Below are 16,981 nucleotides of genomic sequence, written 5' to 3'. Positions count from 1 at the left end.
CGAAGGTTAAACTTATGGGCTAAGAACAATGAACTAGGCGTTAACCAGAAAAAAACAGAATTGATGCTATTCACAAGCAGCACCAAAATCTCTCAGTTTCAACTTCCGGTACTAAACGGTACAACACTCACTCTATCCCCCACAGCTAAATACTTGGAGGTGGAGGTTGACACCAAACTGTCCTGGAAAATTAATATAGAAAAAAGGAGTAAATAAAGCATATATGGCCAACTATACTTACAAGAGAATCATCAGCAAGAATTGGGGCCTCAAACTTAGTATAATCATGTGGATGTATACGGCTGTCATAAGACCTATACTTGCATATGGAGCTCTGGTATGGTGGCCAGCGCTAAACAAACAATACAACATTAGAAAACTAAATGGAATACAAAGAGCAGCATGTGCAGGTGTTACTGGTGCAATCAAGTCATGTCCGACTGACGCGTTCAATGTGGTCCTGCGTCAACTACCCATAGACATCTTTATGCACAAGAATAAAATAATTGGGTAGTTGGAATCAGCAGAACTACGGACATAGTGTAATCCTAAACAAGCTCAACATTAATAAATCAGACTACATTCTCCCAAAGCTGGATTTCAATAGACACTTCCAGGTGAGGATACCATCTAGACGAGAATGGAGAAGAGACTCAATAGGGAAGGAAGATACCATCTCAGGGTATTAGGATCCACTGATCTAGACATATCTCTCTCTATACGTCTACCGAACTCGGCTAGCTTCTGCCAAGCGGAAGTACTGGGCATAGAAAAAGCCAGCGAAGTTCTATTGGAAAACCACGTGAATATACGTAAAGCAGCCATATTTACGGATAGCCAGGAGGCGCTTCTGGCCTTGTCTTCGCCCATGACAAATTCCAGTACAGTCCACAACAGCAAGAAAGCATTAAGCTCAATAAAAGACAAGCTTCAACTAGACTTGATCTGAGTTCCCGGTCACAGGAACATTTTCGGTAACCAAAAAGCAGACGAGCTGGCAAAGGAAGGAGCTTTCCTTAACGAATCCAAGGCGGAGCTAATACCAATTTCCAATTTCTCTGTGAATGCTCAGTCCTAGCACAGATTCGACACAAAACACTTGGAATCCATCAAGCACAAAACCTTGAATGGATTTCTACTAAAAGCATATCAGACATAAGTATGTAAGTAGCTTCATCGAAACCTCAAAATGGTTTGAAAGAGAAGGTGAAACGTAATAGCAGATACCAAAGGTTCTACGAGTAGTGCATCAAAATGGCACAGCAATTGCTAATTGAGCCCGATAGACAACAGGGCGGCACTCCTACCTACCTACCTATTTCAGTATATAATGTGTATAGTGCTTTGTAGTGATCATCAGTTGTATACTAATATTCGTATTTAAATAGGAATTTAAATTTTGAAAAGAATGCGTTACAACATTAATCGTTGGCGGTTGAATAAGTTGTTCTTCAGTATCCTAATCGCTCGAGGTCCTATTCGATGGGTCTGAAATATTCGGTTTTACAATATCATCTGTATAAATCCGACTGAGCAAATCTCATTGTCCACCTCAATATAATCTGTAATAGTAAATAGTGATTTCCGTGAAAAATGCTTCTCTTGCCAATTCAAGAGTTCGAGTTATGGAGAACTTTGAGTTATGGAAGTTCAACGTATATATGTATGTATGTATATATATTTTATTGAAAGTAAAATGTATATTTTCTTGTTTTAACTGAAGCAGAAATGTTTGCTAAAATCAATTTAGATACTATCTTCCATTCAACACTGGAATAGTTAGCCGTCAGCCGTATAGAATCCAAAGAGCTCATTCAGTGGACATTAATAATTCGTCATTATCATAAATATACCGTTTTCTCACTCGGCATTCAGGAATAAGTTCAGACATACTGACATACTGAATAAGTATGACATTAGTTGCTTCCTAATATTTACAAAGGATGAATACGTGTGTGGTAACCGACAAACATATTATTTTTCGCTTGAGGGTTTACTAACTTTCGAGACCCATTTTTATTATACCATGAATTCCGGAGTTTTTAAATACATAATAATAAATAAGTGCAACAGTTACCACGCAATTACACAGCGACGTATCCATTATAATTCCGCATATTTTAAATACGTCCGCTCTGTAAGGCATAGATGAGTTGCGAGAATATAGAATAAATTATATGTATAGAATAAATTAGTTATGAAAAAAAGCACGTCAATAAAATAACTGTTTTATTATTTATTTAAGGCAAACTCACTTTCTACATTGGTTAATTTGCTCAAAACATGCCACGTCATGACTTGCCGGATTGCTGTACTTTGCTATATGTTATAAATGTGTCTAAATGATCGTAAAAAAAAACAAGTAAGCACACAGTAGCAATATACCAGGTGCAAGAGCGAATAACTGTATAATGATAACAATAATATCAAAATTGTTCATATGCAATAATTTCCAAAGACCGATTTCTTTCTTTTCATATTTTGTGCACTATACTTTTTCGAGGACTATATCATACTTATGTAATATCCGGACACTGCCAGTTAGCTCAGATTAATTAACCCCTATTATTGTTCCCCTATTATGGTTTGCAACTCCACTTAGTTGAATTGAAGTTAAAACTATTCAACTTCAGATCAACCAAATGCCTTTTGGAACACGTATTTATTATTATTACTACTTATTTCAGTTGAAATTGCATTGATGTTGCTAACTTAAAAACTGAAGTTTTGACAGATAAGTATTTAAAATTTTTAAATGAAAAATTAAACAATTCAGTTCCATCATTGTTCACTAAATGGTGAATAAATATAATATTAAAATGAACATTACTTTGATTTATGGTGCAACGACAGAAATGTTCGTTATCCCTAAAATCTATTTGAACTTCCCAACACCAAATAAGCCAAAGTTTTATTAACAATTCTGCAATAAACATTATTTAAAAGCCATTTAATAATGTTTCTTGCAGATTCCCTATTTATTTTCGTTTAAATGAGAAAACATTTTGCTTTTTGCTAAGTGAGATCAAGGGAACTTTTCCTACTGTGTGGCAATTAACCTTGTCCTCGCTGACGGTAGTAAGATGCAATGGAAATAATATTATCGTTGGACTGACGAAATAGATGGTATGTAAAGTGTATTCATAAGAATAGCAGGAATTGAAGCGATTCCTTACGTTCGTAATATTTTCTACAAACCCTTAATATTAGCTTTACAGTTTCTAAATTGTACCTTGTCTCGTCATCAACAAGTTTTTCAATTTGTTGTAAGCTTGTATTTTGTATGAACAAATATTAACTTCGGTTGCACTGCAGGCAAAATACCTTTCACAAATGAAAAATAACTTGATTTTGATAGGTTCGATCTGAAAAAACTTGTTCGGACATTGTAGCATTATCTTCGCATATATGTATTCTGTGTAAAATTTTGTCAATATACATATGTATCAATCATGTCGTCAAATGAAAAAGCTCTCTATATAAGTTTTATTCCAATGGATCAGTTTGTATGGCAGCTGTAAGCTATATTAGTCCCATATCTTAAGGACAGTGTGCAAAATTTCATATCACAACAAGTAACGAAGGGCTAAGCTCAGGTGTAACCGAACGTTTTATACTTTTGCCACTTGTAAATATCAAACTCCAAAACAAACATTATTTGTCGTTTATTTTTTAAAGGTTATCTCTTTAAACTTTTGGCCGCGGTAACGTCTCAGATAATCCATCCGTTGAGTCCAATTTTTGACGACTAGTTCGAACATTTCGACTGTAAAAGTCTAACGGTGTGATATCACACGCTCTTGGTGGCCAACCGACCGGCCTAAAACATGAAATTATCAGCTCACCGAAGTTTTCTCTCAATAAATAAATAATTGATGCAATGTTTGGGAAGTGGCGCCAAGATCTAGAGCTTCAATTTCAGCCATCAAATAATCGGTTATTATGGCGCGATAACGATCACCGTTGACGGTTACGTTCTCACTGGCACCATTTTTGAAGAAACATGAATCCATGATTCTACCGGCTCACAAACCACAGCAAACCGTTATTTTTTCTGGATGAAATTGCAGCTTATCCAACTCTTTAGGTTGCTTTTATTTTGCTTGCCTACATATCTATTGAGCCAGAAATGGACCTCATTGTTAAACAAAATTTGGCTCGCAAACGTCGGATATTCTTGGAACTTTTCAAGAGCCCATAAAGCAGACCGATATTGATTTGGAAGATCGAGCGGCTTCAGTTCTTGCACATGCTATATTTCGTACGCTTTCAATTTAAGATCTCGGCGTAAAATTCGCCAAGCGTTCCACACGTCAGCCCGGGTTTTTGCGAACGGCGCCGAATCTACTCTTCACGGTCTTTGTGTACACTCTCAGCTAAGGCTGCTATATTTTCTTCGCTGCATGCTGGACAAGGTCTATTCGCTCGAATATTATCCAATAATGAACGCTGAGCATCAAGATGGGTGATGGCAAATAGTACGCTTAATAGGCCGATTATGTCGACCGTAAGCTGAGCGAAGCGCGCGAAACAGATTCTTTACAGAACGTGGATTTTCGTAATAAAGTTGAACGATTTGTAAACGTTGTTCAACCGTAAATCTTTCCATAAATAGCACGACAGCTCTGCACGACTGACGCGTTATCTTTCAAAAATAGGCTATTGAAAAAAGCACCTCTACTTGGAGCACCTGTTATTAGGTATTTTTGGGGTCAGGGAAGTATTGACCCGACTTAACCCATTTTTAATACGCAGAAATAGAGAGGAGAGGATTTTCTATAAATTATAATTACTAAAATTGGTCCGTCGGATCTCGAAATATGTAATTACCTAAGCCTTTGCGGTGCCACACCCACCGTTCAATTTTTACCCCCGCTTCCATAAATACCTTTTATACCGGAATAAAATTTTATGTCTCTGTCGTATTAGTTATTGATTTATCATACTTTTAATAGTTTTTAACCGTACCGTTATATGGGGAGCAGACGGGGTTACTTCCGATTTCAACCATTATTTTATTGTCGGTGGGAGTGTTTAAAGGATTTATCCTGAGTGAATTTCGCTGTCTGAGAGAAATGTACCTATGAACCTATTAAAGGGCGAGGTCATGCCTCTTTTTTAAAATGTTTATCCCACAGGTCATCAGAGTTCTATATCTTATTTTGGTACTTACTTATGGCACTTTATACGTTTTCGGTTAATGGCGTTTTGGGGCAGTAGTCCGATTACGCCCATCTAGGAATTGCGACTTATTTTTTTTTTCCAAAAAATATGTGTACCAAGTTTAATCAAGATGTCTTCAGTTTTACTTAAGTTACAGCTTGCACGGACGGACGGACGAGCGGAAGGACAGACAGACAGTCACCTCGTCTCGTCATCCTGATAATTTATATACTTGTATAGCTATCTCACTTAGTTTTAGGTGATACGTATTATACTCTGTAGGAACATGTTGCAAGAGTACAAAAATTGAGAAATTGCGTATATAAAGTCAAAGGGACAGACATTTATATACAAGTATGTATGCATTTTATAGGGTCTCCAAAGTTTCCTTCTGTGTTTTACAACCTTCGTTGCAAACTTAGTTTGCCCCAATTTCAAAACTTCAACCAAAATGCAGTTGTGTTAAATAATGTAATATCTCAATCACAAAATAAAAATTCTAAAACAACGCTAATCGTATAAATGGGCTATAATAGTGTAACCAATTGGTATAAAAGTATTGAGTTTAAAGTCACCCATGATACAAAAATTCTGAAAAATTTTATTAGATAAATTCCGTATAAGGATCTTGCGGTATGCAACGGTTAAATTAGCTATTATACTTTGTGAAATAATACAAATGGATCTCAGCTTTTAGCCTCAAATTGGTCTATTTCCATTGATAGTAAACTTCAACTTAAATTTCGTTGCGCTCGAAAATTCGGGAGATACATACATATGTATGTATACACAATTATTTCATGAGTAAAAGTCGCAATGGCATCCTTCCTCATACTAAAACGCTCTTTGCCGGCAATGTAGTGCTGATGATTATCCACACATACATATGTACATAAGTATGTACATTCCGAGTACATATAAATTTGGTATGTATTTACTTGTAAGTGTGTCAATCAAGCATTGGTGTTAGAAACAGCTACTTGCACAACAATGACAAGGCAGACGGAAACTGAAAATTTAGCACAAAACTTAAATTGTAACCATAAAAGTATGCACAAAATTGATTTGATTAAAAGCTGCGCTCCTGCAAGGAATACGAAATGAGACGCTGAAAGGCAGCTCGTCAGCAAGAGTAGCCACTTCAAATAGAACGGTTCCGATTACAAAAGTGGCACGCATCGCTATCAAAAAGAGCGTGAAGAACAAAACACACAAAAAGTCCACGTTGGGAAAACAAAAGGCTTTTACTTATGAAGGAACTACGAATCCTAGTCGGTTCGTACTGAACTCGTAGATGTTTTTTACATATAAACATTTTCCAATATGAAAATACATGTATGTATGTGCATACATAAGTGTGTAAATTGTGAGGACGTTTTCTTGTGATACGGATTTCTGATTAGATTACTTCAAGAGTGGACCGCCATATTCGGCGTAAAAAAAATTAAAAATATACTATATATGTACATATTATATAATAATTGCAATACATAGTTGTAAACAGTACTTTTTGAATCTAGCGCCCTCTGGTGGCGCCATCTATATGTCGACTGGTGCGTTAGAATCTGCTATCTTTATCGATTGTCCAGTGAGAATTTTATGACGTTTCATTGATTGGAAGTGAAGTTATTGCGTTTTAAGTGTCGGTATGTTTGTGTTATGGGTGCGAAAATGAGCTTCGAACAAAGAGCCAACATTAAATTTGGTTTTAAAATTGGTAAGACTTTTACCAAAACGTTTCAATTGATGAAACAAGTTTATGGGGATGATTGCCTATCCCGTAGCAGAGTGCACGAGTGGTTTCAACGTTTTCAAAGGGGTCATGAGGACATAAATGACGATCAACATGTAGGCCAATCAAAATCCGTGATCACCGGAAATTCCATCGAAATTGTGAGTGAATTCATCAAAATCAGCCTAAATCATCACTGAAATTCATGGAAATGGAATTGAACATCTCCAAAACATCGGATTATTAGCATTTTGACCGAACATTTGGGCTTACGAAAGGTGTGTGCACGGTTTGTTCCGCACATATTGACTGACGACCAAAAATTGCGCAGAATCCAACATTTTAAGAACTTTTTCATTATTTGACCAAAAATCACATTTTAACCATTAACCACTCCCCGTATTCACCTGATATGGCACCGTACGACTTCTTCCTTTTCGGAAAAATGCATTTGCCCATGAAAGGAAAGCGATATGCAGACGTAGAGGCCATTCAAAAGGCTTGCACCGGCACACTGTCGGCCATAACGGCCAACGAGCTAATACACTCGTTCGACATGCTTTTGGACCGTGCAAAAAGCTGTATTGAAGCAGAAGGAGACTATTTTGAATAAAATAAATTGATTTTTTTAAAGTCCTGTTTACTTTGGAACGTACCTTGTATAAAGTTTGCCACGGATTTTGTAACACCCAGAGAGACCTGTCGGAGTCATGTCAGTCTGTCTTTCTACTTACATATAGGCGAATTAGTAGTTCAGTTTCTAAGAAATCGATCTGAAATTTTGCACATGTCCTTTTCTGCCCAAGAAGCTACTGTTTTGTCGGAGCCGCGGATTTCGGATCACTATGGCATATAGTTGCCATACAAACTGAACGATAAGAATCATGTTATCGTCTGGAATCCTTTGTTTTTGTGACGAGTATTATGGTTAACATTTTTTCTTGTTTTAATAGTTGATCTCACCTGATTTCGATAAGACATCTTGCTTTATTTTATTTCCAAAATATTTTAACTGAAGTCAACCTGAGTTAGAAAATATTGTATATATTCCACATTGGATCAATATATGTAAATTTTGCTTCCGAATCGAATTTTTCAAGTAAATATTTAGATTTCATCGTAATACATCAACTAATTTATACCATTTTGGGCATAGAATAGCATGCTCAAGGTGTTTTACATATTGGCCTATAGAAGAAATGGCACACAGTCGACTAATAACGGAAATACTCGATGTAAAATAGGTTCCACCTATTATGCTCTGCACAAAACATTGCGAGTTTAAGGATTTTCAAATAAGACCGTGTAAAACAGAACGACTATGGTTGTTTCAAAGAAAAATCAACGCTTTTCAAACGTTGGACTGACTTTAATACGGTTTCATTTATTTCCGTATTTGCTCTTTAAGTACGAGGTCTGGCACGGATTTCACCAAAAATAATATAATGTATGACAATTTAACGACTCACTCGATGATTTTGATCACAAAATAATCTTCTGACATGTTTTGTTTCACTAAATTACAGATCACAGAGATGAATTTTTCTAAGCTTTGGAAAATTTCCACAATTAATTTTTGTGAATGCTTCCATTAAGCGGTGTAGAATATAAATCATACATACAAGTACATACATTTGTAATGGTATGTATACACAGAAAATTTGATATCTTTGCAAAAACACTTGATGAATACGAGGGCTGCTATATATATTCTGGCCTAGGGCAACACTAAGTGTTCCCAGGTGCAATCTGACATTTCCATTGGAAAGTTTGAAATTTTTTAGCATAACGTCACTCAGAACGTTTTGTCATTTAATCGTGAATTGTTTTATTTACAGGGAATTAAGAAATTCATCTCGGCCAAAAAATGGAATTAACTCGTGAACATTTTCGTGCGATCATTTTTCACAACTTTCGACGTGGATTATCACGACAAGAGTGCATCGATAAACTAAAATTTTTGTATGGCTATGAAGCACCATCCTATAGCACTGTGAAAAACTGGTACAACGAATTCAATCGTGGCCGACGCTCGCTCAAAGGCGAATTCCGTGAAGGTCGTCCAAAAACAGCCGTTGTGCCAGAAAACATCGATACCGTACGTGAACTGATAATGCAAGACCGTCATGTAACATACCTTCAGATAGAGGCATGCCCATATATTTCTCCCACCAGCATACATTCGATATTGCACGAACACCTGGCCGTAAAAAAGGTTTGTTCACGTTGGATCCCGCACAATTTGACAATCGCTCAAAAAAAGACTCGTGTGGATTGGTGTAAAGAAATGCTGAAAAAATACGATCGCGGTGCTTCAAAAGATGTTTATAAGATCGTCACGACGAATCATGGATCTATGCGTATGAGCCCGAAACAAAACAGCAATCGACAAAAAAATAGAAAAAAAAACAAAAAACAAAAAAAAAAAAAATAAAATAAAAAAACATTTTCGTTGATAAATATGACTATTTGCATTATTAGGCCAGAAATATATATAGCAACCTACGTATTCTTCTTTTTCTTTATTGGCGTTGACACCGCTTACGCGATTATAGCCGAGTTGACAACAGCGCGCCAGTCGTTTCTTCTTTTCGCCATGTGGCGCCAATTGGATATTCCAAGCGAAGCCAAGTCTTCCTCCACCTGGTCCTTCCAACGGAGTGGAGGTCTTCCTCTTCCTCTGCTTCCCCCGGTGGGTACTGCGTCGAATACTTTCAGAGCTGGAGTGTTTTCGTCCATTCGGACAACATTGACCTAGCCAGCGTAACCGCTATTTTTTAATTCGCTGAAATATGTCAATGTCGTCATTTATCTCATACAGCTCATCGTTCCATCCAATGCGATATTCGCCGTGGCAAACGCAAAAAGGAAAACTCGCAACGTCGACTCATCAGTTGTTGTCATCGTCCAGGCCTCTGCACCATATAGCAGGACAGGAGTTATGAGTGACTTATAGAGTTTGGTTTTTGTTCGTCGGGAGAGGACTTTACGTTTCAATTGCCTACTCAGTCCGAAGTAGCACCTGTTGGCAAGAGTTATCCTGCGTTGGATTTCCAGGCTGACATTGTTGGTGGTGTTTACGCTGGTTCCAAGATAGACGAAATTATTTACGACTTCAAAATTATGACCGTCAACAGTGACGTGAGAGCCAAGTCGCAAGTGCGACGACTGTTTATTTGATGACAGGAGATATTTCGTCTTGCCCTCGTTCACTGCCAGACCCATTGACTTTGTTTCCTTGTCCAGTCTGGAGAAAGCAGAACTAACTAACTTGATGTATATTGGGTAGCTTAAATGCAGATCATTGAGTATTAGGCCATTTTAATTTTTTTTATGGAGATAATATGATATTTTTTCTAATACATACATATAACTTGAATAACAACATGTGTTTTTTAGACATGTGCATTTCATTGAAGCAATACTTTCTTTGAAGTTTTTTTGACAACTGTCAATGTCATTGCATGGAATTTTATTACCAAAATAATGGTTCACACAAGCAATGCCCATCCACTTTAGGGAAGCTTTGCAGAAAGATCTTGGTTGGCGGGCTTACAAAATCCAACTCGTGCAAGAGACCATCAAGCGTGTCGCATATGGAGTGAAGATAATCCACAAGGCATTATTGAGAGGCCGTTACATCCTCAAAAATTAATATTTGGTGTGATGTATGGACAGACAGAATCATCGATCCTTATTTTCCAAAAATAAAGCCTGCCATAATGTTACTGCCAATGGAGAACGCTATAGAGCCATCATTAATAACTTTTTCGTACCTAATAATAAGGGACGTGGGCAAACTTTGGATCCAACAAGACGGGGTCACAATCAATTTATTCAAGGATACTTTTGGTCAGCCCATTATCTCGCGCCGAGGGCTTTTGCAATTTATTTGTGCTTGAAAACCAGATGTCTAAAAAACACTGTACATACGTTTACATATGTATTTCCTAACAACATATGTACATAGATCTGTAAACATATAAGTATACATATAATAGAATAGTTATACTTAAGGTACTTACACTAAAAGCATAGCAGCCGCTGCCGCTGCAGCCGCAACAGCAGCGGTTGCATGAGTAGTCTGGCTGTATCGTTGCGACTGTTGTTGCTGTTACGTAGCTGCAGCAGCTGTGGCAGATGACGGCAAGTTTGTAGCGGCTGCTGGCGGCGACATGGTTTCACTAAGGATGCTACCTGGTCGCGAAGGCTTAGATGGACTGGGTGGCGTACGACTTAGAGTGGGTTGCTCGGGCGATGGTGGTCGCATAGACGCCGTTAGGTGTGAGAAGTGCGAAGTCAGTAAGCCATTGCTTCCAATGGCAATCGGATATGGAAAATATGTAGGAGGAGTGTTTACTAGTGCTGCGGATGAGTAGTAATTATAGTATAATTGTCTATCCATCCAATGTAGCGATATGGTTTGATTCACAATTCGCTTTGCTAAGAGACATACATATATAAAATTATATTAGTGAAAAGTAATTGAAGCAATGTTATAGTTATTGATAATAAAATAATTTCGATGAAAAATTTTCTTATTTATAACAAAAATAAACAAATTTATATGCTATACTTTTGTTGGGCTAGAATACTGATTGTATTCAAAACTTAAGTAGCCTTATCAAAAAAAGAAAAGAGAAAATCGCAAAATCGGTTGCACCGAAGTGACACAAATAAAAAATATTCCTTAGGTTTTAATAGTAGATGATCCCTGCCATCCCACCAAACACATAGCAAAACCATTCTTACGATCAATTCTGGCTCGACCACCACTTGTGCTGGCTTACCGAAATAACCTTTGAGGCTGTCATAAGGGGTTTAAATGATTCCAAACGGTGTTTTGTGCAACGTTTAGCTTCTGAGCAATCGAAACTGTGCCTACATGAAGGTCGTACTTAATGTTATCCATTACCTTATCTATATTTTTTACAATTGGCCTTCGAGAGCGTAGTTTCTTTTGAGGTCAAAAGTGGAGGAACACAGTATGAGGACTATAAACACTATTCCCGTTTTCAACCGCCTGACTGGCCCCCTAGCCGAGATACGTAAAGTTTCCTTGGCGTAAATCTTTTTAATGTGAAATTAGGCTGAGAAATTAATTTCCATAAAATCTTCGTATACTATATTCATACGAATTAAAACAACTTTAAAAAACATGTGTTATAATAATAGTGTTCTTATATTATTCTAATTTTGATATCATGATATGATATAATATACAAGTATTAGCCGCATACTAATGTTATTGATACATATGTATGCTAAAATATAGTGATAGAACTCAAAATGTCATTAAATTTGCTCAACTAATTTAGGCTACATATAAATTTAATCCGAATGCGTCAAGAGCAACGCCCATTGTCCAACTTTGACTCCGGCTTCTATCTACATACAAATCATATCGGAGGCAAAAGCGAAAGTCTCTGGCGTATATAGTTAATGATTTATCAAAATTTAACCGTATCATTATATGGGGAGTGAGGCACGAGACGAGTGTCTCATAATCCTAATAATTTATATTAATTATATTAATATATAAATTATATAATATATAAATTATATAATATATAAATTATTCAATTAAGCCTTTATCGTATTTTGAAAAAAAAATTAACAATTATACTTAAGTAACTTAACTAATCCCATTGAAGGTGAAATCCACCTGTGAACACACATGTGAATGGTTTATAAATATTTGACGATTTCTCCAAGCTCGATGATTGCAATTAAAAAGTACCTCGTGAATTTGTACACCATCCCAGTAAAAGCATTTTATCCTTCGTCGTATTGTCGTCCTATTCATTTTCTATAAAATATTTTTTTATTTTATTTGTGGCCATTTTCTGCATTGTCGTTTTTATTTTGATTTTAGTGTACCTTATCGCTCGCACTCTTTCAATTCAATTTTTATGATCGCTGGAAAACTTGCAATTTTGCTTAATTTTAATGCGTTGCAAACAAAACGCATAAAAACTTGGCATACCCAAGCGTGCGAGTATATGCTGCAGAGCTGATGCAGTTAAATGTTAAGCCATTGCAGCGCAACGACGACGAAGTCGAACGTCTCTGCCTTAGATGGAGACTAAGACGGAGCTGAAACTGAAGCCAAACCTCTTGACTCTTGGCAAATAAAAAGTCGTAAAATTTGAAATTGCGATGTTTTGAAGTTTTCCTCCTTCCTCATCTGTGGTAGTAACGGGAAAATGAAGGAACGAAGTAGTGTGTCAGGCGGAAAGAATGCACTTTACAATCAGGATGGTGGGTCGAGAATCTACTTGAATGCAAACCAAAAGCATAGAAAAATGCATCGACGGTAGCGCAACCGACACAAAAACAAAAATAACCGAGAATAAATTTATAGCCTGCCAGTGACACGATATCATAGTAAATGGTCACATGATTTCATGCTAATTGCAAAATGCTTTGCTCAGTATGTAAAGTTCGGGAAAAAAGACAATAACTCTGAATATACATACATATGTATGTATTCGTGAATGCTTCAATATTTTTAAATTCAATAAATCTTATATTTCTTTAAGGTTATGTTGTGACTTTTTGCATTTCGCTGACCAATGTATTTGCCATATCTAACTGTTTGCAGGCAACTGAAAAATTGCAAATTATTTCACACTCGACTAGATGACAGTTATTTATTTCCTTTTATTGAGCTTACGTTTACGTAATAGCGGACATCGGACTTAAGGACACATGCGAGCTTAAACATTAAATGAAGCGTTAAGGTTACTTAAACGGAAGTGTTTGGATATGTTCAAACCCAATAGAAACCAAACAGGAAAAATATCATTTGCGGGTGAGAGTTTTTAGATTTCGAACAACTGAGATTATATAGTATATTATAGAATCAATTCATACCAGTTATATTATGTTATTACAGAGTAGGTCAGTTTTGTTCACCTCATGCTGTGTGAAAATGGGTGTGGAAAGGCTTCGTTGAAACGGTTATAAAAATTGGACAGTGGGCGAGGCACCTCCCACCTTTAAGTGAATTCCTACATATTAAGTAGTTTATATTTAAGCGATTTCAATTTAATGCAACATTATTTGTTTATGGAATATTTAGCCTCCTTAAGGTTCTAATCTACAAAAAATGAAGTGAAGTGGATATTATTGCATATTACGACATATTCTTACATTTCATTCAAAAACAAAAGAAAATACTTATTTTGTTTACACTAACGATTCTATAAATATGTAAGTTGGCAGCAATCTGCCAAAGTGTTTAAGCTTGGATCAGCTATTATCAATCAAGTTATGCGTGTCGTGGTGGTTAATTTACAATGGCGAAGGAAAAGAAATCTTTGTGCGAACTCATATGTCGAATGGTAAATCAGTTTCCGGGGTATTTACATAGCTCGAATCGCTGGTCTGCACAATTTGTAATTGCCCTGTTACGGATACAAAATACACTTGTGCCAACGTTTTTTTCCAATCCTCGAAACAGTTGTTAAAGCCAATTTCTAGAATAGCCTTCACTGTGCTTAGCGATTCATTGATGAGGCAGAAACAAAGCGCCTCAAATCAATAGTGGAGGAATATGAAAGCTACCTGAAAAGGAAGCAATCAGAACCTCTAGAGGAAAACGAACAGGAGAGCACTTCACAAAAAAGGAATCGCTCTACTACAGAAACACCAGAAACTCTGTCTAAAAACCCGAGGCGGAGTGAAGGCGAACACAGTAGCGCAACAGCGGCGAGGCATTTCTGCGATGTAGCCAGGGATTGCCTTCAAGTGGCCATCATAGATGGTAATTCCTCCTCTCCGAGCACGGTACAAGAAAGATGGGTGGAGATCGACGTCAGATTGTCGAGATGGTGCTAAGCTATGTACTCGATAATCCGGCGGGTCCTCACCCGGAGTTTGACTCCTCTGAGACCCTCAGGGACTACAGGGTCATCAAGTGCGTAGACCAGGCCTCCAATTGAGGCTTATACCCGCCAGGGACATTCCGAAGAGACCTCGTGCTCGAATTTGGCTACCCCCACTAGAGGAGCCAGGCGAAAAACTCCTGACGTGTATTAAGCTGCAAAACAAGTCTATACCTGGTATAGATGAGTGGCAACTGATCAAGGAGGAAAAACCAAATAAAGCAAGCAGACCAATACTGGTGGCCATTTGCGAAGAGTCCATTGAGGCTCTCAAGAAGACTGACTACAAAATCAGCTTCGGAATTCGCAAGCCCAGGTTAAAAATTTTCCAAGGCACAAAGCGGCTGCCGAAGACGACACGGAAGAGGTCGACGACGCCAGCCAGTTGCTAGGGAATGAGGGCATCGAAGAAACCCAAGATGCCCAATAACTTAAGATGCGTACAGATAAACTTGCAGCACTCGAAGAGTGCTACAGCGAATCTGACAACCCTCATGAACGAGGGGCATCGACATCAGCATAATACAGGAGCCCTGGGTCAGAGAAGATACCACTAAAGGGCTAAACAGCAGCAACTATAATCTGTTTTACATACGGAACAAAGGTAAACCTAGGGCATGCATTCTTGTCAATAAAAGTATAAATGCATTTTTTTGTCCTAATTACAGCACAGCAGATATCATAGTGGTAAAGGTGGAACAGAAGGAAAAGCCCTTCTTCTTGGTCTCGGCCTACTTGGCCCATGAAGACATAACACCGGCCCCGCTCATCAGACCAGTAGAGGAGAACAGGAAAGAAGATGCCCTAAAAGGGTGTGATGCAAACGCAAGGCACACCGTATGGGGAAGGACCAGCATAAACACAAGAGATGAGTCACTCTTGCATTATATTCTGAATAGTAATCTTAGTATATGCAACAAGGGCGATAAGCCAACTTTTATTTTCCCAAGCTCTGAAATGCCTCGAAAAGGGGGCAATAAGAGTATCAGAAATCCTCAGGAACTAGATTCAGAAGTAGAGAAGTTGGAAAAAATCTTAATCACAACTTTCAATAAATCTACTCTGCTAACAGTTTTGAAAAAGAGAAAGTCTCTTCCTTGAGGGAACAGTGAACTCAAGAATTTGAGAACACAACTAAGGAAAGCTTTCAATGAGAGTTTTAGAACCAAAATCTGGCGGCCATATAAAGATATTATGAAAAGATACAAAAAAGCAGTCAGGAAAGCTAAAAACGACTCATGGCGATCTTTCTGCACATCGATAGAAAGTTGCAGAGAAACCGCTAGGCTGAGCAAAATGCTATCAAAAGATCATATTAAGACTGCCTGCATTAGGACGGGGGGAAGTGATTGGACCTCCTCGGCAAAAGAGTCTCTGGAGGTACTAATTACAACGCACTTACCCGGGAGTCAGCAAACACCTTCAACGAGGGTTCAACCAGAACCACCGTCGAACGCAGCTGATTATCAAATCCAAATAGTAGACAAAAGCAAAATCAAATATGCCATAAATAGTTTTGCACCATTTAAAGCAGCAGGTCCTGACGGGATTATGCCCATAATACTGCAAAAACTGGTAGAACCAATGGTTCAAAGGTTTGAAAATATATACAAAGCTAGCATTCAACTATCTTACATCCCAAGAAGATGGAAAATAAGTAAAGTTGTGTTCCTTCCAAAACCAGGCAGAAGAACACAAGAGCATGCCAAGGATTTTAGACCTATAAGCCTTACCTCCTTAATGCTGAAGGTACTGGAAAGGCTAATAGATCTACACGTCAGAACAATAATGGTGGAGAAGTTATCGAAGTCCCAACATGCGTACATAAAGGGCCGATCAACCGAAACTGCCCTTCACGAGGTGATAAGTGTAATTGAAAAATCACTACACCACAAACAATACACCATGGCTGCTTTTCTAGACATAGAGGGCGCCTTCAATAACATAGAAGTAAATGCGATAATTAATTCTCAGGCACATGGTGGCATAGATGACACTGTGTGCAGATGGATACTATCAATGCTTGAGAATAGGAAGATTATAGCTTCAAACGACGGTGCAACACAAACAAGTTATGTGAGTAGAGGGATGCCCTAAAGGGGGGTCATCTCTCCGCTTCTATGGGTTGTAGCGCTGAACGACTAAACTGTCCAACTAAACGGAGGAGGAGTGAAAGCAGTAGCGTATGCAGACGATA

At 37.7% G+C, this 16,981-nt stretch overlaps 1 protein-coding gene across 3 annotated transcripts in view; it reads right to left on the bottom strand.

The window, feature by feature from the left end:
• The window catches only part of LOC120767800 (protein doublesex), a 147,303-nt gene that overhangs the window by 12,216 nt on the left and 118,106 nt on the right, over nt 1-16,981 (bottom strand). For all 3 annotated transcript variants that reach the window (XM_040094088.1, XM_040094070.1, XM_040094078.1), the window contains exon 5: nt 10,921-11,338. In XM_040094088.1, the coding sequence (XP_039950022.1) occupies nt 11,010-11,338 (329 nt within the window). In that variant the 3' untranslated portion in view covers nt 10,921-11,009. The remainder of the gene's footprint in view (nt 1-10,920; nt 11,339-16,981) is intronic.

The sequence above is a fragment of the Bactrocera tryoni genome, chromosome 1, assembly GCF_016617805.1.
Source record: "Bactrocera tryoni isolate S06 chromosome 1, CSIRO_BtryS06_freeze2, whole genome shotgun sequence".
Taxonomy (NCBI): domain Eukaryota; kingdom Metazoa; phylum Arthropoda; class Insecta; order Diptera; family Tephritidae; genus Bactrocera; species Bactrocera tryoni.
Note: the sequence above shows the minus strand (reverse complement) of the source record. Positions and strands in the feature narration are given on the sequence as shown.